The sequence below is a fragment of the Macaca fascicularis genome, chromosome 7 (assembly GCF_037993035.2).
Source record: "Macaca fascicularis isolate 582-1 chromosome 7, T2T-MFA8v1.1".
NCBI classification, from domain to species: domain Eukaryota; kingdom Metazoa; phylum Chordata; class Mammalia; order Primates; family Cercopithecidae; genus Macaca; species Macaca fascicularis.
In genome coordinates, this window is record NC_088381.1 from 21,914,723 (window position 1) to 21,934,986 (window position 20,264).

Genomic DNA, 20,264 nt, shown 5'->3' on the forward strand with positions numbered 1-20,264 from the left:
ACCTTTAGGAGTAAGTAAAAACGATGGCTTTTTTTTTTTTTTCAGAAAATGCAAAGCTATTATTTAAAAGTCCCAAAACCAAAAAGAACTGAAGCCAATGGGATTAAGAGATAAAAAGAAAACAGGAAGTAATGGGTGACTTACCCATTTCAAGACCTTCTCCTGCTATTTTCTGATCCCTAAGTTGTTCCAGAATCGATTTAAGCAGAAAAGTACAGCAGAGACCAGATAAGTTACTGTGGAGTCAAGAAGTCTGTCATGTCTGCCATGAAGTTTGGATAGAATGAGTCAGGAATTGGCATTGGTCTTTTTTTTTTTTTTTTTTTTTTTTTTTTGAGACGGAGTCTCGCTCTGTCGCCCAGGCTGGAGTGCAGTGGCCGGATCTCAGCTCACTGCAAGCTCCGCCTCCCGGGTTCGGGCCATTCTCCTGTCTCAGCCTCCTGAGTAGCTGGGACTACAGGCGCCCGCCACCTCGCCCGGCTAGTTTTTTGTATTTTTTAGTAGAGACGGGGTTTCACCGTGTTAGCCAGGATGGTCTCGATCTCCTGACCTAGTGATCCGCCCGTCTCGGCCTCCCAAAGTGCTGGGATTACAGGCTTGAGCCACCGCGCCTGGCGGCATTGGTCTTAAGATCCCAGATCTGAAAGTACTTCCCATTGATAAGATATTACTACACAGTCTGTAATTGATTATTTGCATAGATAGAAAAAACAAACAAACTTCCCCAGCAACTTAAGAACTCTAAAATATCAGTTTTGTCAACTCACAAATTTGGGTTGCGGTGAAAGTGGGAAAAATAGAGATAGGAAGATGTAAGTCAAATAAAAACAAGGTGTATCTTCTTGTCTTTGAATATCCATAGTTCTTTTTTATAAGGCAATTAAGAAGGATAGAAAATGTATTCCAGCTGATAAAAAGGAATTCCCTGTGCGAAAGGGAGAGGAAAGGCAGAAAGCAGGTGGAAAAAAAAAAAAAAAATAGCAGGCAGTTGTCTTAATAATGTAGATAGGTATCGCCTCTAATACAGGACTCAACACTGTTGTGCCCCAATTAGAGAGCAAGCATTGATCGCATGAACTTAAGTAGTGATAACTTGTTGCCAAATAATATTCAAAAGAATATCAGAAATCAGAATAAATATACTATTAGTGTGTTTCAAATCCATCAAGTAACCTAGTTTTTCTTCCTTCCTCTCTACAAGGGATTGTAAGTGCCACAGTGTGCTTCCCTCCCACTATGCTGGTGCTTTTCCATAGGAAGGGTTGTGCCTGGACCTCCCAGATTGGAACGCCGATTATCGAAGGCCCCAAGGCTGTATTCTCAGCTACGCCAAGTCACCTCAGATATTTGCACCAGAGCACCCAAAATTCTGTGCCCATGAGGATAGGTGGAGTTTGTTCACAAAATAGCAAAGTCTCTAGGTTGCTATTCCAACAGCGGCAGTACTGATGCTCCAGTTCGAAGGCCAGGAAAACAGAATGTAACGCCGGTGACTTCCAAAATATAAGTAACCACCAAAGTACATGCTTAATGACCTAGTGAAGTTAGCTTACGCCGCCTCCTAGACACCTGTAATGAAGACCATCTCAGCAAAGCTCTGGGGTGGGCAACTCGATTTCACGAAAGCGGACACCAACGCTCTACCCAGGGACAAATGCGTCGTCTAATGTTCCCATTGGCCCTTTCGGCCTTCACTCAGCGGCTGGCAACGCAGTCTTCCCTAGCGCATGCGCGCCATCTGCTTCCGGCCTGCGAGCTCGGTGTTCCACTCTTTGTGGGCCGGGTGGATTTCCTGCTCTGCTTTTCTTATGCCTGGTTGATCTGTGTGCAATGGCTCCGGACTCGGATCCCTTCCCGGAAGGGCCTCTCTTAAAGCTGTTACCCTTAGACGCTAGAGACCGGGGCACCCAGCGCTGCCGCCTGGGCCCGGCCGCCCTCCACGCCCTGGGCGCGCGCTTGGGCTCAGCAGTGAAGATCTCGCTACCCGACGGCGGCTCCTGCCTCTGCACTGTCTGGCCTCGGCGGGACGGAGCGAACGGCTTTGTGCAGCTGGACCCGCTGTGCGCCAGCCCCGGGGCGGCGGTCGGGGCGCCGAGATCCCGGAGGAGTCTCAGCCTGAGCCACCTCCTCCTAGTGCCCTGTCCGCCCCTGCGGCGCGTCTCCGTGTGGCCGGTGTTGCGAGAGCTGGCGGGCGCGCCTGGTGCCCCGAATACAGCCGCGGTGCTGGAGGCGGCGCAGGAGCTGCTGAGAAACCGACCGGTCTCCCTGGGCCACGTGGTGGTCGCTCCGCCGGGCGCTCCTGGCCCGGTGGCTGCCTTGCACATCGTCGGCGGAACGCCCAGTCCCGATCCCGCTGGGCTGGTCACCCCTCACACTCGCGTCGGCCTTGGCGGGGAACCTCCGTCCGAAGCCCAGCCGCAGCCCGAGGTGCCCCTGGGAGGTCTTTCGGAGGCGGCCGACTCGCTGCGGGAGCTCCTCCACTTCCCGCTCCGCTACCCGCGCGCCCTGGCCTCGCTGGGCTTAGCGGTGCCCCGCGGGGTGCTCCTGGCGGGGCCCCCCGGAGTGGGCAAGACCCAGCTGGTGCGGGCCGTGGCGCGCGAGGCGGGCGCAGAGCTGCTGGCAGTCAGCGCCCCCGCGCTGCAGGGTTCCCGGCCTGGGGAGACCGAGGAGAACGTGCGGCGGGTCTTCCAGCGCGCCCGGGAGCTGGCCAGCCGCGGGCCCAGCCTCCTCTTCCTGGACGAGGTGGACGCTTTGTGTCCCCGGCGGGGCGGTCGAGCACCCGAGAGCCGCGTAGTGGCCCAGGTGTTGACGCTGCTGGACGGCGCAAGTGGGGACCGCGAGGTCGTGGTTGTGGGAGCCACCAACCGGCCGGACGCTCTAGATCCAGCGCTGCGTAGACCCGGGAGATTTGACCGAGAGGTGAATGGGCTTGGCGGGTTCGCCCACTGTCGGTGGAACCTCGGCCTTTTCTGGCACTAGTTGGCTGCCCCGGAGGCGTTTGTCTCTTAGGTTTGAGCATCGGTGAGGTTGGAGTGGGGCGCTTTGCAATGCAAAGAACACGTTCTCTGCCCATCTATGATCTGTGAGTCAGGACCCGTGTTTCCCCAGAGTCAGATTGTCAGGACCTGTATTTCCCCAGAGTCTTAATTGTTTTGGGAAGCGGGGTGGCCATTACGGATTAATTTTGTGCAGGTCCTATAATCAGTAATGTTAATTCTTAAGAGAATTTTGGTCACCTACAAGCATGTTAAACTCATGTTTTGGAATGAGAATTTAAAGAAGGATAACCTCAAGAAGTAAGTGTGTTGAAATAAAAAGGGAGAAGGCGGGGAAGAACTAAATGGAAGCAGGCATTAACTCTTCTGGATTTATTCATTCCTTGTCATAACACCAGCACCCTATCCCACAATTGAGAAAGTACCCACAACTGCTCCCTGAGTTGTCAGGGAGGTTGAATATTCAGAGCTGTTCTATTTTATAAGCTTTGGTCCTAAATTGACTTGAATGCTAAAGAATAGCTTGAAATTTAGTGACTGATATTTCTATTTTGTGATAGGATTCAAAAGAGAAATGATAATTACACTCTTTTAGTTAGTTCAGGACTTGAGTGGATTTCTTCCTTGCACTATCTAGTACCTTTGTGTCCTTAAGAGCCAGGGACCTAGCTATCTATACCTGGCTTCTAGAACTTTGTGTGTTGTAAAAATAACAAAAACTTGTTAAATGACATAGAATTTTCACTGTGCAACTTTCTAGCCAGTGTTACTCCTGGAGTATTAGGATTTTCATATATTCAGAATCTAAGCTATACGTAAAGTGCACAGTACTAGTTCCAAAATTGGTCACTAAATTGTCGTACATGTTTATCAGCATAAAAAACATGTATTATTATTTTGGCAGGGCTTGGTGGCTCACGCCTGCAATCTCAGCACTTTGGGAGGCTGAGGTGGGTGGATCACCTGAGGTCAGGAGGTCGAGACCAGCCTGGCCAAGATGGTGAAACCCCGTCTCTACTAAAAATACAAAAATAAGCTGGGCGTGGTGGCGCGTGCCTGTAGTTCCAGCTACTTGGGAGGCTGAGGCGCCAGAATCACTTGAACCAAGAGGTGGAGGTTTCAGTGAGCCGATGGTGCCCATTGCCCTCCAGCCTGGGCAACAGAGTGAAACTGTGTTTCAAAAATGAATACATAATATATATATATACACATACACATATATAATTTTTTTTGGAAGTAACTTTTTTAATTGATCTATTTTTATTGATACATACTCGTGCATGTTTTGGGGTACATGTGATATTTTGGTACCTGCAAACAATTTGTAATTATCAAATCAGGGTGTTTAGGATATCCATCACCTCAAACATTTATCATTTCTTACCTGGGTGTTGGGAATATTTCAAATTCTCTCCAGTAGCAATTTTGAAATATACAAGAAATTATTGTTAACTGTGTTCAACCTACTATGCTATCAAACATTACACTTAGTCCTTCTATCTAACTGTATGTTTCTACCCATGAGCCAACCTCTCTTCATCCCCTCACCCCCCAACCCTTCCCAGTCTCTGGTTGCTATTCATTCTGCTGTCTACCTCCATCCATGAGATCAACTTTAAAAAGAATATATTTTAAACTATAAACTTCTTTTTTTGTTGTTTTGCTTTGCATATAGGTGGTCATTGGGACTCCCACACTTAAACAAAGAAAGGAAATTCTGCAAGCGATTACCTCAAAGATGCCCATCTCCAGTCATGTTGATTTGGGCCTTCTTGCAGAAATGACAGTTGGCTATGTTGGTGCCGACATGACAGCACTCTGTAGGGAAGCTGCCATGCATGCTCTCCTTCATAGTGAGAAGGTAAGAAGCGTTAATTTATGAACTCTGTGTTAATCTGTTATGGTAACAGATTAATTTGGGGGTTAAAAAAAATGGTGAGTACATTTCCTTAGAACATTTGATAGCTTCCTCAGCTGTTGCTTATACATTTTACATCTCAACGCTATATAAATAGTATATGATTGAGGGTGGGGATAAAGGACTGAGTCCTCTGGGTCTACGGAGTAAATGTGTTCTCTACTCTTATAGTAACTCCCTCGTGCTGAAGCCCAGAGCAGCCAAGAAATAACGCATCTCCAGAAGAATCAAAGAGTTTTTTTATTTGAATTTTTTTTATTTTGAGGCAAATTCAGACTTAGAAGTTACAAAAACAGTGCAAATAATTTCCATATACCCTTCTCCCAGATTCTCCAAATGTAACATTTGCCACATTTGCTTTATCATTCTCTCTTGTGTATTTTCTTTTCTCTTCATGTGTATTTTCTTTTATATATACATATATATAATGAAATACTTGAGAATATGCTACATCCATGATGCCCCTTTACCCTTGAAAACATAAGTGTATCTTTCTGAAAAACAAAGACTTTATACAAAGTCAAACAAATGATCAAGCTGAGAAAATTAACACAGACACAATACTTGTACTTAAATAGGCCTTAATCTAGAATCATACTTCAGGCTTTCTTCTATGACCATAACTTTTTAAGAGTCAGTTATTCTGTAGAATATTCCTCAGTTTGGGTTTGACTAATGTTTCTTCATGATTCAATTCAGTTTTTGCATTTTGGGCAGGAATATAATAGAAATGATCCTGTGTCTTTCTCATTGCATCTATTAGGCAGCACATGATATGTTTCTCTTCTATCACTGGTGAAGTTAACTTTGATTTCTTGGATAAGGTGGTGTCTGTGAGATTTCTCCATTGTCGAGATACCGTTTTTCCCTGTGGTGTTAATAAGTTATCTAGAGGGAGACATAAACTTTTCTAACCTAGGAGAAGATTGGGCACTTGGAATTGTATTTAAATTTGTCCTTGACCTGCAGGTCTGTAATTCATGACTACCTTTCCTAACAATATTTAAGATATTAGATTAAATATAATACTTTTTAACATTGTTGGTTGGAAAATCCAGTATTTTGTATATAATAAATAGTCCTGAATCCTTAAACCCGTTCAGGAAAAAACTGATTTCAGCAGGCTAAGGATTCTGAAACAGAGTTTTCAATCTCATTTGTGACATCAAAATTGTCTTTTCATCTTAAAATGCGAAAGGATGATTTGTTATCCTAAATTTTGAAAAGCCTTTTTACCTAAATAATTTATACCTTGCCTCATTTCCTTTCCTTTATTTCTACGGTTACAGCGAAGGTGGGGAGGAGTTATGTGATCTTCTAGTGATCTTTTAAGTCTTCATCTTGTAGGTTTAGGCCAAAACTGCTTGAAGTTTTAAAGTTCTGTGTGTAAAGGTGTGAAAATACATGTCTTTTGAGGGAGACAATAAGAGTAAGCAGGAGATGGGAAGGGAGATTTTCATTTAGGATTTCCTCTGCTTTGAAGTTCCAGGTTTGACCGTAAGCACCTCTGACTTAGGTGGCCCAGTCAGCTGCTGTTGTCCCAGGGTGGAGCCCACTGCTACTTCAGGAGGGGCCTGCTCAGGTGTAGTTACCACAGTTGATGGCTGAGTTCAGAAACAACCAAGGGGAAGTGGAAGGAAGAAAGGCAAAAAGGATGAAGGGACAGAGACAACTGGGAAGGTACTGGCTCCATCTTTTATTCTTTCCCCCACCAGCTGAGGGGCTTCCCCTACCTCTACCTATGCCAGGGCAGATAAGGGATACCTTACAGTTTGTTAAACTTTTTGTGAACTATTCCTCTTAAAGGATTAGAAATGTAGTTTAACACTCACACATACACAGAGGGGAAAGAATGTATATGCCCAAAGAATCAAGTAAAATAATGTGTACACACATGATCTGGAACTATAAATGAGATTTTCAAATACTAGTTGGTGTTACCTAAAGATTAGTTAGTATTTGGACATCAGACACCTAACATCTGATACTGTCAGCCAGTTAAAAAGGCTATTTTTTTAAGTATGTGGTAGTGTTATTCATGAGAAATGAAGATAGAAAATTATAAAGAACTGCCTACCTGAAATGTCACTTTCCAGAGATGACAATTGTTAACACTTTTGGGAGAATACGGAATAGCTCTATACATACAGATTCACTTCACATCAGTTCACAAATAAGACAAGACAGTTTGTTTATGAAAATGGGAATTTGTGGACAACTAGATGTTTAGAATTAGATATAAGAGGGCAAATACTTTAATAAATACAGTACAGACATTTTTAATAAAATTTTGAGGACTTTTTAACTAACAAAAATGTGTTTCACTAGAATGATCAAGGAGAGTGTAAAAAGTCTCCAAAATATAAGCTGAGAGTGAAGATGACTTTTCTAGGCATAACATAAACCCTAAGGGAAATTATTTGCTGATTTGACCATTTGGGGGTGGCAAACAATACTATAAAGTCAGACTAGGAAAAATACTTTTAGTCCAATTTCTGTGATTTGGAAAGAACTTTTACAAATCAGTGAGAATAGACCAACAGTCCAAGAGAAAATGGGTAATAGGATATGAACAGGTAGTTGACAATAAAAGGAATGTCAGTAAACACGAAAAATCTTCAACCTTGATTTCTTTTAAAATTATTGTCTTTATTTTGAAATAATTTAAAACATATAGTAAAGTTGCAAGATAGTTACAAAGAACTTCCACTAAACCTTTTATCCAAATTCACCAATTTTTAACATTTTGCCAAATAAGCTTTATCATTCTCTTTTGCTGTCTTTCTTGCTCCCTCTCGTCCTCTTCTCTTTCTCTCTCTCATCTCTGTATATATATATTTATATGCACATAGTATTTATTTATTTTGGACCATTTGAGAGAATGGGTTGCATATATCATAACATTTTATCCCTTAACATTTTAATGTCTATTTCCTAAGGACAGCAATGTTCCTGTATGTCACCACAGTATGGTCATGTATAGTATTGTGTCCTTAGAGCCTCACATGTGGAGGCACAAGGTGTTCATTGGTTCCTCATTGGTGATGCTAATTTTTGTCAGCTAGTTCAGGTGGTGTGCAGTTTCTCCACTGTGTAACTGCTGTTTTTTCCCTTTGCCACTAATGAGAAATCTATGGGGAGACACTTGGAGATATCCTGCTCCTCATCAAACTTTCAGGCTGGGCGCAGTGGCTTATGCCTGTAGTCCCAGCTGCTCGGGAGGCTGAGACAGGAGGATCACTTGAACCCAGGTGTTCGAGGCTCAGTGAGCTGTTGCCTCAATGCCACTGCACTCCAGCCTGGGCAGCAGAGCAAGACCCTGTCTCATAAAAGAATAAACTCCCCTCAATGTAGCATCCAATTCTTGCTCATAACAGTCTTTAATATCATGATTGCAAAAAAGGCAATTTTTCTAATTCCAATATTCCCTCTACCTCATTCTGAATTGAAGAAATTTAGTTAACACACTAATGAATGAGTACTGGTTCTTCTGTCATATTGGCAGACACTTAAGAGTTTGGTAATGGGCCAGGCACAGTAGCTCGTGTCTATAATCCCAGTACTTTGGGAGGCTGAGATAGGTGGGTCACTTGAGGTCAGGAGTTCAAGACCAGCCTGGCCAACATGGGAAAACCCCATCTCTACTAAAAATACAAAAATTAGCCAGGCGTGGTGGCGCATGCCTGTAAATCCCAGCTACTTGGTAGGCTGAGGCATGAGAATCACTTGAACCCAGGAGGTGGAGGCTGCAGGGAGCCAAGATCACAGCACTGCACTCCAGCCTGAGTGACAGAACGAGACTCCGCAAAAAAAAAAAAAAAAAAGAGAGAGAGAGAGAGTTTGTTAATGTCCAGTATTGGAGAGGTGTGGAGAGAACACAGCTTCATTTTATTGAAGGAGAGTAAATTGATACAGCTTCCTTAGAGAACAATTTGGTAATAGCTGTCAATGTATATGTGTGTACTTATAAACCCAGTAATTCTACTTTGAGGAAATTATTACATAAAATACTTGAACATGAGTTTGAACATAGTGGCTCATGCCTGTAATCCCAGGACTTTGGGAGGCTGAGATGGGAGGATTGCCCGAGCCCACGAGTTCCAGACCAGCCTGGGCAACATAGAGAGACCCCGTCTGTACCCAAAAAAAAAAATTTTATTTTTTGGCCAGGCGTGGTGGTTCACGCCTGTAATACAGCACTTTGGGAGGCTGAGGCGGGCGGATCACGAGGTCAGGAGATCGAGACCATTCTGGCTAACATGGTAAAACCTTATCTCTACTAAAAATACAAAAAATTAGCCAGGCGTGGTGGTGGGTGCCTGTAGTCCCAGCTACCCAGGAGGCTGAGGCAGGAGAATGGCGTGAACCCAGGAGGCAGAGCTTGCAGTGAGCCGAGATTGCGCCACTGCACTCCAGCCTGGGCAACAGAGTGAGACTCCGTCTCAAAAAAAAAAAAATTAATTAATTAGCCAGGCTTGGTGGCACACACCTGTAGTTCTAGCTCCTCCAGAGGGTGAGTTGCAAGGATTACTTGAGCCTGGGAGACTGCAGTGAGCTATGATAATGTCACTGCATTCCAGCCTGGGCAACAGAGTGAGACCCTGTCTCAAACAAATACTTGAACATGAGCAAGGAGACTTTTTCAGTTGCAGCTTTGTTTTTAATATCAAAAGACTGGGGATGACCTAATGTTTGTCAGAAAGGTGTAGTTGGGGTAAATTCAGTAGTGTATTATGGAATTGTCAAAAAGAATGACGTAGAACTATATTAGTTGACATGAAAAGATATATATTAGTTGACATGAAAAGGTGAAAGAAGAAAAGTACAGGTTGATATAGTATGGTTCTATTTGTGTATCTGTTTAAAAGGATATTTGTATGCTTATTATCATAACATACTGGAAGAATCACAATAAACTGTTGACATCTTTCAGGGAAGAATTAACTGGTGGGAATTGGCAGGGAGACATTTATTCTTTGTACTATTTATATAAATTGTTTTTATAATAATAACAAAATTACAAATCCAAAAGAAGATTTAAAAAACGAATTGTGCTATAAAAAAAGAAACCTAATTTTTGGTTTAATTTTGATGTTTTGGGTGTATTTCTTCAGAACCAGGACGATCCTGTGATTGATGAAACAGACTTCCTTGAAGCTTTTAAAAATATTCAACCCTCATCGTTTCGAAGCGTCATTGGATTGATGGATATCAAGCCTGTTGACTGGGAGCAGATTGGTGGCCTTGAAGATGTAAAACTGAAGTTAAAACAGGTAAGACAGATAATCTACTTAATCCAGTAGGATATTACAGATTAACATTCTGTGCATTTATGATGACAACATACTGCACTGAAACTACTCTTTCTGCTATCACTAATGTGATCCTAACATCTAAATCCAATGATTGCTTTTCAGTCCTTATTTAATTGGACTTCTATGGATGTCTAAATTGGTTTTTATAATTTCCCACCTCGACCCTCTCTTTTTTTGTTTTTGCTTTAAAGAGTTTATAACCTAAGGCTGGGTGTGGTGGCTCATGTCTATAATCCCAACACTTTGGGAGGCCAAGGGAGGAGGATTGCTTGAGTTCAGGAGTTCAAAACCAGCCTGGGCAACATAGCAAGCCCTTGTCTCTATTTAAAAAGAAAGAAGTTCATAACCTAAGGCTGGGCATGGTGACTCATACCTGTAATTCCAGCATTTTGGGAGGCTGAGGCGGGTGGATCACCTGAGGTCAGGAGTTCAAGACCAGCCTGGCCAACATGGTGAAACCTCGTCTCTACTAAAAATACAAAAATTAGCTGGGCATGCTGGCAGGTGCCCATAATGCCAGCTACTTGGGAGGCTGAAGCAGGAGAATCACTTGAACCTGGGAGGCGGAGGTTGCAGTGAGCCGAGATCCCACCACTGTACTTCAGCCTGGGTGACAGAGAAAGACCCTGTCTGGGGAGAAAAAAACAAAGTGTGTAACCTGTAGTCTTAGCACTTCAGAAGGTCGAGACAGGAGGATCTCTTGAGGCCAAGAATTCAAGACCAGACTGGGCAACATAGTAAGACTCCCTGTCTCTACAAAAAAAAATTTTTTTGAGACATGGTTGCTCTATCACCCATGCTAGAGTATGGTGTCACAAACACAGCTCACTGTACCCTTGAATTCCTGGGCTCAAGCAGTCCTTCTGCCTCAGCCCCCCAAGTAGCTGGGACTGCAGGTGCATACCACCACGCCTGGCTAATTTTTTAATTTTTTGTAGAGATAGGGTCCCACTGTGCTACTCAAGCTGGCCTTGAACTCCTGGGCTTAAACAGTCCTCCAACTCGGCCTTCTAAAGTGCTGGGATTATAGGCATGAGCCACCATGCCTGGCCTACAAAAAAATTTTTTAAATTAGCCAGGTGTGGTGGCACTGCTTGTGTTCCTAGCTACTCAGGAGGATCACTTGAGCCTTGACCCCAGGAGATGGAGGCTGCAGTGAGCTATGATTGCACCACTGCACTGCAGCTTGGGCAACAGAGTGAGATCCTGTGTCTTTAAAAAAATATAAAAAAAAATTTTGGCTGGGCATGGTGGCTCATGCCTGTAATCCCAGCACTTTGGGAGGCTGAGGCAGGCAGATCACCTGAGGTCAGGAGTTAGAAACCAGCCTGGCTAACGTGGAGAAACCCCATTTCTACTAAAAATGCAAAAAATTAGCCAGGCATGGTGGCGCGTGTCTCTAATCCCAGCTACTCGGGAGGCTGAGGCAGGAGAATTGCTTGAACCCGGGAGGTGTAGGTTGCAGTGAGCCAAGATTGCGCCACTGCACTCCAACTTGGGCAACAAAAGTGAAACTCCATCTCAAAAAAACAAAAACAATGTATAGGCCGGGCGCAGTGGCTCACACCTATAATCCCAGCACTTTGGGAGGCTGAGGCGGGAGGATCACGAAGTCAGGAGTTCAAGACCAGCGTGGCTAACATGATGAAACCCTGTCTCTACTAAAAATACAAAAATCAGCCTGGTGTGGTGACGCAATCCTGTAATCCCAGCTACTCGGGAGGCTGAGGCAGGAGAATCGCTTGAACCCAAGAGGCAGAGGTTGCAGTGAGCTGAGATCGCACCACTGCACTCCAGCCTAGGACAGAGTAAGACTCCATCTCAAAAAAAAAAAAAGAAAAATCAATTTATAATCTAAAACGGGTCAGCAAATTTTCTGTAGAGAGAGCCACACAGTAAATGTTTTAAACTTCACAACCACTCATCTCTGCCATTGTAGCACCAAAGCAGCTGTAGACCATATGTAAATGAGTAACTGTATTCTGATAAAATTATGGACACTGAAATTATATAATTCTCACATGTCAGAAAATATTCTTTTGATTTTTCTTCAAGCATTTAAAAATGTAAAAATTCTTCTTAGTTTGGCTGTACCAAATATAGGTGGAAGGCCTTAGTTTGCCTGGATATCTGATCTAAAAGACATTAAATGGACGTAGTACAGGGACTGGTAAAAGCACAAAATTGAAATGAACAAGATGGTTACCTGATAGTGGATTTCACAACTCTTCAGATCGCAACTCTTCAGATCCTCTCACCTGCATTACAGTTTCAGAAATTGATTTTGCCAGTTCGCCTACATGTGATCCTGCCCTAATGAACTAGGTTTCTCTAACCACACACATAACAGACTGATATATAAGTAATAATTATAATTTTTTCATCTTAGCCAGGAGCTCTATCTCCAGTGAACCCTAGAATTTTTGAGTCCATGGATAAGAGCATTTATAATAGGTGCCAATATTTTTTATGCATTGTCTTATTTAATCTTTACAAGATGCATGAGAGAAATTAGCCACAGCTTCCTCTTGGAAGCACTCTGTTTCCTTTGCTTTGAGACATTAAGCTTTTCTGCCTTTCTGGGCACCCCTCTCCCCTGCCTTAAATGTTAGTGCTCAAGAGGCTCCCGGAGTCCTCTTGTTGGAGCTGTGGGTGGTTTTATGATGATCTTGATGTCCGTAGCATCAACTGACCCCTGAAAACTGTTGACTCAGAAATCTGTATATCTAGAGTAGACGTTTCTTCTAATCATCAGAACTACTTCACTGCCTGCCTACTGGATAACCCCAGAGATGTCAAACTCAGCATGTCCAAAGTTCAGCTAGTCAGCTCTGCTGCCACACTTGGATCCCCTACCTCAGTTAATACAGCTAGCCACCCCATCCTCTAAGTCAGAAATCTGTCTTCTAAAGGCATAGCATTAGAACTTTGCCCTTATGTAAAGTACAATTCTGTTTTATGTTTCAAATATCCATCCCTTCCACACCATCTTCACTGCTTGTGACACTCCAGCCTTATTATTTTTGTAGACTGAATCATTGCAAGAAACTTCTAACTGGTCTCCCTGCCTCTAGTTTCATTTCCTTCCAGTCCATTCTTCATACTGCTTCCTCAGTGCAGACTAAAGCTTTCAAGGCCTGTTGTGATCTGGCTCCTATCTCCACTTCAACACCATTACTTAACTTTGTTTAAGCCTGAGTTTTTGCATCTGTAAAATAATGATTAAAATGGCTAAAAACCATTTACCTTAAAGGTAATGAGGACTCATTCACTATTGAGTTTACTACTACTGAGTGCCTCTTTTGGGTAGGTGTCATTCTAGGTGCTGGGGATTTTAAGGTGAGCTTTGCTTATGTTCTAGCAGAGTAGAATGACAAACCCAACGTGGAAAAATAATAATAGTGAATAAGTGCTTTAAAAGTAAAGGATGGGCAGTAGCATAGAGAATGAGTAGGAGGAGGGGGGCTTACGCTTTAACCAGCTGGTTAGGAAAGACCTCTCCAAGGAATTGACACCTGTGCTGAGACCTGAGTGATGAGGGATAGCCACATGAAGATCTCAGGGGAACGTTTAGGCAGAGAGGAAAGCGAGGAAAGCAAGGAAAGGCTCTGAGATGGGAACAAACTAAGTGTTTAGGAGATAGTCAGATTATATAAGGCCTTGTCAGCTGTGGTGAGTAAGGAGTTTTTATCTGGATTTTATTCTCGTTCTAATAGTAAATCATTGAAGGATTTTAAACAGGAAGTGATGTCACCTGACTCAAATTATAAGCTCTCTGCAGTGTGGAGAATGGACTGTTTCCAGCTCATGACAGGAGCCTGAGAATTGTTAAATGAACAAATGAATTTACTGGATGATTTGACATTTTATTATTACACTAAAACAACTCTTCTCTTTTTGTGTACTTTCAGAGCATTGAGTGGCCTCTGAAATTCCCTCGGGAATTTGTTAGGATGGGCCTGATACAACCGAAGGGAGTTCTCCTCTATGGGCCCCCTGGATGTGCTAAAACCACTCTGGTGAGGGCCCTGGCCACAAGCTGTCACTGCTCTTTTGTTTCAGTGAGTGGAGCTGATCTGTTTTCACCATTTGTTGGAGATTCAGAAAAAGTCTTGTCTCAGGTTTGTTTATTTCCCCATATGTTTAAATTTACTTTTGAATTTTTATTTCATTTCTTATGGACAAACATTTTTAAAAATATTACTAGTGTTTTTTCCAGTTAAAAAACTTATACATGTTTATTGAAAATTTAGAAAATATAGGAAAGTGTAAATATGAAATCCTTTGTAATCCTCTTACCTACTATTAACATTTTGGTGAATTTCCTTTGTCTTTTTTTTCTGTTTTAAATAAAATCAAGAGTAGGTTATATCTATAGCTTTATCCTGCTTTTTAAAACTTAATATTACCACTTTTGAAATTCCATAGTATCAATTCTTTGAAAATACGGTTTTTAACTCTTACATAATACTCCATTGTTTCTTGTTTTATTTACTCGTTCCCCAATTCCTAGACATTCAGAATCTTTTTTTATATATTTTAAAAATTATAAATAGTGGCCAGGCGTGGTGACTCATGCTTGTAATCCCAGCACTTTGGGAGGCCAAGGCAGGTGAATCACTTTAGGCCAGTTCAAGACCAGCCTGGCCAACATGGCGAAATCCCATCTCTACTAAAAGTACAAAAAAATTAGGTGGGTGTGGTGGCGCACACCTATAATCTCATCTACTCGGGAGACTGAGGCACAAGAATTGCTTGCGCCTAGGAGGCAGAGGTTGCGGTGAGCTGAAATTGCACCACTATACTCCAAACTGAGCAACAGAGCAAGACTGTCTCAAAAACAGAATTATAAATAGTAATGTGGAAAGCATACATTCACATGACTAATGTATAACATATAGCTTTTTAATATTTTTTTCCTAACAAAAGATATTTCGACAAGCAAGAGCAAGTACTCCAGCAATTGTGTTTTTGGATGAAATTGATTCAATCTTGGGAGCTCGCTCAGCCAGCAAGACAGGATGTGATGTTCAAGAACGAGTTCTTTCTGTTCTCCTGAATGAATTAGATGGTGTTGGACTTAAGACAATAGAGAGAAGAGGAAGTAAATCAAGTCAACAGGGTAAATACAAGGAGCTGAAAAATGAAGAGGTATTTATTAGCCAGAATGCACCTAAAATCCAGGCCAACATTAAATAGAATGCATATATGCTATAGCTTTACTTACGCTGAATTCATATCGTAGAAGGATTTATTATAATTTCAGTTTGACTTTGTTAGGGCTTTTAGAGCTAATAAAAATTGTGATTTGGCTATAAAAGGTGAGGTACATCTTATAATAAGTTATCTTAAATATAAGAATGTAAATTTTATTTTTCCTAAGAATGAGAAATACAATTTTCTTATTGCTAATAGAGAAGGCAGTTTATTCTTGTTTCCGTGTCCTAAGAAACCAGTATTCATTTATTTCTAAAAATGTTTATGTAGGCTGGGCACAGTGGCACACCTCTGTTATCCCAGCACTTTGGAAGGCCAAGACAGAAGGATTGCTTGAGGCCAGGAGTTTGAGACTAGCCTGGCCAACATTGCAAGGCCCCATCTATGAATGAATGAATGAATGAATGAATGAATGAATGAATGACAAAGGATAATATTTCCAATAGTCTTAGTATGGAAAATTTCCAGTTTTCTTGAGAAATGGGTTTCTTTGGTTTTAATGAATTAAAATGGCCTTTGGAAGTCCCCTCCCTCTCTTTCTGAGTCTCTTCTCCAGAGTTTGGTATCCTTAAATTATCCCTGATACTTTTCTTTTCTTCCTCTCTTGTTGTCACTCATTTCCTATTTTTAAAATTGTTGCATGGGATTGTTGCATATACTCCTTAGGAACATGTCATACTAGAATTAGGAGGTACCCACGAGGTTATCTAATCAAATCATTCCATAATACAGGAATTCCTTCTGTAACATCTGACAGGTATTCACCCATCATCTGCTAAAATACTTGCAAACATAGGGAACTTAGTACTTTGAGGGATTACGTCACTGGAGAGTTGCCTGATTATTCAACAAATGATTTTGAATGCTTAGTATATGTAAAGCCTTTCTCTGTCTGCTTTTAGACATTTCTTTATCCAGGATTTGCATACCTGCAACTTAGATTGTCATTTCGCAGACAAATAAAAAGTCCAGTAAATCTTCGACTCTTTAGGGATATGAGAGTCAAGACTTTTCTGTAACCATATATCTCCACCTGTTGGTCATACATATCTGTCTTTTCAAATAGCCCGTTTAAGGTGTAAGCCTTCATTGGAGGCTCAGGTGCACTCAAGTCACCAGATGAGTGTTCTCCTCTTTGGGATAAGGCTTTTCATAAGTTTTCATACGGAGAATCTCTCTTAGGTACTCCCTTAGCCATGCACACAAAGTACTTCTTCGATTAATTATTCGTTTCTGGGATATCTTGATATCAAGAAGCTGGTCTGGAAAGGGGATATAAGCATTCTGGTCCCAAGAAAAGGATATCCCTATTTCAATTTAAATAGACCTTCTGATTTATAATTTTTTAAAAACTTACTAACAACTGATTGAAATTACTTTTTGTTGTGTTTGCCCTCAGAGTTTCAGGAAGTTTTTAACCGAAGTGTCATGATTGTTGCAGCAACAAATAGACCTGATGTGTTAGATACTGCTTTGTTACGACCTGGAAGATTAGATAAGATCATCTATATCCCACCTCCAGATCACAAGGTAATCATTGTAAACATTTACTGTGTGTGAGCTCAGCAGAATGGAATTCCAGTCTGGATATAGGTGTCCATGGTGTTCTACTCACTCTGGGTTCCACCTTCTTCCTTGCCTTCCTTCCTTCCTTTCATTGCATTATAATTTTGATCTGCCTTTGTTGGATACTCTGATCCTGTTCACAGAGAAACATAAGCCTAAATATAAGGTGGTTATTGTATGTGTTGTGGCAGACTCTAAATACGGAGTCAACTCAGCATTATTTTGCAGCTAGAGTAGAGGAATCGTAAAGTGTTAAAAGAGCTTTGAAGATTGAGTCAGCATCCTTATAGTACAGTGCAGAAGTCGGAAATCACAGAGATTATGATGTGTATCGTGGTCAACCAGTAAATTTGTTGTCCTTAAAGTACAGTGCAGAAACCTGAGATATCAGAGATTATGCAGTGTATCATGGTCAACCAGTACATTTTTTGTCGTTAACATCCAGAGCCACTGACAGGCAAGGTGAAAGGCACAGAGTGAATTTTTTTGTTCCTTGAGCTTTTATCAAGTTTTGAAGGGATAGAAAAATAAAATTTATTATCTGTTATACCTTTAAGTTATATCTGATAATTCATGTATTTGCTTCTTAAGCCATGTCTAATAGTATTATTTGTACCCAAAAGAGAGATTCAGCTGGGCGTGGTGGCTCACATCTATAATCCCACACTTTGGGAGGCCAAGATGGGCAGATCACCTGAGATCAGGAGTTCGAGACTAGCTTGGCCAACATGGTGAAACCCCGTCTCTACTAAAAATACAAAAATTAGCTGGGTGTGGTGGCAGGCTCCTGTAATCGCAGCTACTCGGGAGGCCAAGGCAGGAGAATCACTTGAACCCGGGAGGCAGAGGTTGTAGTGAGCCAAGATCGTGCCACTGCACTCCAGCCTGGGCGACAGAGCAAGACTCCATCTCAAAAAAAAGAGAGAGATTCATAAGTTTTTTATGATGTCATGATTTTTACCATTGTCATATGGGCCATTGATGACTTAGTCCTTCTAACCTCTGTATATACTTTCTCGGTAATGTGAAAGAAAACTCAAGCTAAAAATATTTTAATAAATCATTGTGTCAAACATAAATGTTATAAGATTTAAAATACTGTTTTTTATTTTGTTCCAGGGCAGGCTTTCTATTTTAGAAGTCTGTACAAAAAACATGCCAATAGGTCCTGATGTCTCCTTAGAAAACCTAGCAGCAGAAACCTGTTTTTTTTCTGGAGCTGATCTTAGAAACCTCTGCACAGAAGTAAGTTAATTAGTGAAGAAATTTGTGGTTCAAAACATTTCTTCATCTTTTCAAATCTTCATTCACTCAGCAGTATTTACTAAAAGCCTTTGTGGTACAGGCTTACGAAAAAAAGTTTTTCGTAAACTTTTACTAAATATAACATTCAGAAAAATGCACAGATCATAAGGGTACAGTTCATTGAATTAAATGATCACATTTTTATAATCACTACTTATGTCAGGGAATAGAACATTATCAACACCCCAGAATCTTCCTTTGGGTCCTTTCCCAACCTCTGTCACCTACCTTCTTCTGAAAGAGAACTATTGGCTGGGCTTAGTGACTCATGCCTGTAATCCCAGCACTTTGTTGGGGCCAAGGCAGGAGGATCATCTGAGCCCAGGAGTTGAGACCAGCCTGGGCAACATGGGGAGCCCCTGTCTCTATAAAAATTTTTTTTTAATTGTCCCGGCTACTCAGGAAGCTGAGGTGGGAGGATCACTTGAGCCTGGAGGTCAAGGCTGTAGTGAGCCATGATTATGTCACTGTACTTCTGCCTGGGTGATAGAGCAAGACTCTGTCCCCACCCCCCCACCCCCCCGCCAAAAAAAAAAAACACACACACACACACAAAAGGCAACCATTGTCCTCATTTCCCACAGTGGGGATTAGTTTTGTCTGCTTTTGAACTTTATATGAATGGAAGCATGTGGCATATGTTATTTTCTGTCTGGTTCTTTAACCCAAAAAGAAATTCATCCATGGTTTTGTGTGTAACATAGTTTATAATATTCTAGTACATGAATATTCTACATTTGTTTATCCATTCTTTTATTTTGGAGTATCTGGGTTTCTACTTTTTTGCTATTATGAGTTATGCTGCTGTGAACAGCCTTGTACATGCCTCTTAGTTCCCATGTCTACTTATGTCTATTTGTAAACATACTTAGCTACAAGGAGAATTGCTGGGTCATAGGGTATGTGTTTCATCTATTCCTTTATAATAAGTGCTGGCTGAAGACTCTTCCCTACTTCACCATTAAGAAGATATTCTCTCATCTTTAAAAGTACATGTGGGTTCATAAAATATATATTAATCTACAACTTGCTTTTTCTTTCTTCCCATGTAAGGCTTTCTTTTTTCCCATTAATGTAAAAGAGGTTATGGTATACAAAGTGGATTTTTAATCACCTTATTTAACTTTTTAGCATAATATTTTTAGTGACATGAAAATTAGAATCCTATGAAGTGAGGCTGAGATTTTCCATTCAGAGTTTAAAGTATTACCATATATTGTTAAAAAAAAGAAAAGAGGCCAGGCGCTGTGGCTGACGCCTGTAATCCCAACACTTTGGGAGGCTGAAGCAGGTGGATCACGAGGTCAGGAGTTCAAGACCAACCTGGCCAACATGGTGAAACCCCATCTCTACTAAAAATACAAAAATTAGTCAGGTGTGGTGGCAGACAACTGTAATCCCAGCTATTCGGGAGGCTGAGGCAGGAGAATGGGTTGAAACCGGAAGGTGGAGGTTGCAGTGAGTCGAGATCACGCCTCTGCACTCCAGCCTGGGCAACAAGAGCGAAACTGTCTCAAAAAAAAGCAAAAAGAAATTGTTTTCTGTTGCTTGTCTCTTAATAGGCTGCTTTGCTGGCTCTGCAAGAAAATGGACTAGACACAACTACAGTGAAACAAGAGCACTTTCTAAAATCACTTAAGACTGTAAAACCATCGTTAAGTCGCAAGGACTTGGCTTTATATGAAAACTTATTTAAGAAAGGAGGATTTTCTAACTTGGAAGGTATTTAAAAATCACCTTACGCCCTTGTTCAGTTGTTCACGTTAATTGAAATGTGAACTTGCCTGTCGTTTGCAACTTCACACTTTTAGAATTTGTGTTTGTGTTTCCTGTAGGTAAATAAATAAAAACAAAAAAACAAAAAACGCAAAACCTTGTGCCTGATAAGCTAAGGCTCATTTATTTTTAAAAGGCATATTAAATAAAATACTGTAATTTAGGAAGAAA

General features: G+C 41.6%; 2 protein-coding genes across 10 annotated transcripts in view; one reads left to right on the top strand and one right to left on the bottom strand.

Annotated features, from left to right (window-relative positions):
* Positions 1 to 1,627, bottom strand: part of GATM (glycine amidinotransferase) — a 43,016-nt gene extending 41,389 nt beyond the window's left edge. For 2 of the 5 annotated variants that reach the window (XM_065547879.1, XM_065547878.1), the window contains exon 1: positions 1,536 to 1,627. The gene's annotated coding sequence lies outside the window, so the exon portion shown is untranslated. Of the gene's footprint in view, positions 1 to 144 lie in introns of all 5 variants that reach the window. The other 3 variants (XM_065547880.1, XM_065547881.1, XM_065547877.1) reach the window with 3 other exon arrangements.
* Positions 1,628 to 1,799: 172 nt separating this feature from the next.
* Positions 1,800 to 20,264, top strand: AFG2B (AFG2 AAA ATPase homolog B). 5 transcript variants are annotated; one of them, XR_012414935.1, is made up of 9 exons: positions 1,800 to 2,919; positions 4,672 to 4,857; positions 6,398 to 6,594; positions 10,029 to 10,187; positions 14,141 to 14,350; positions 15,159 to 15,380; positions 16,846 to 16,976; positions 18,132 to 18,257; positions 19,880 to 20,264. XR_012414935.1 is itself a non-coding variant. In XM_005559438.4 (8 exons), the coding sequence occupies exons 1-8, from the start codon at positions 1,831 to 1,833 to the stop codon at positions 20,045 to 20,047; spliced, it is 2,262 nt and encodes a 753-aa protein (XP_005559495.1). In that variant the 5' UTR covers positions 1,800 to 1,830; the 3' UTR covers positions 20,048 to 20,264. The 5 variants fall into 5 exon arrangements, 1 of the variants encoding a protein (XP_005559495.1); XR_012414934.1 differs by having other exon boundaries at positions 15,159 to 15,351; XR_012414936.1 differs by lacking the exon at positions 6,398 to 6,594 and having other exon boundaries at positions 1,800 to 3,296.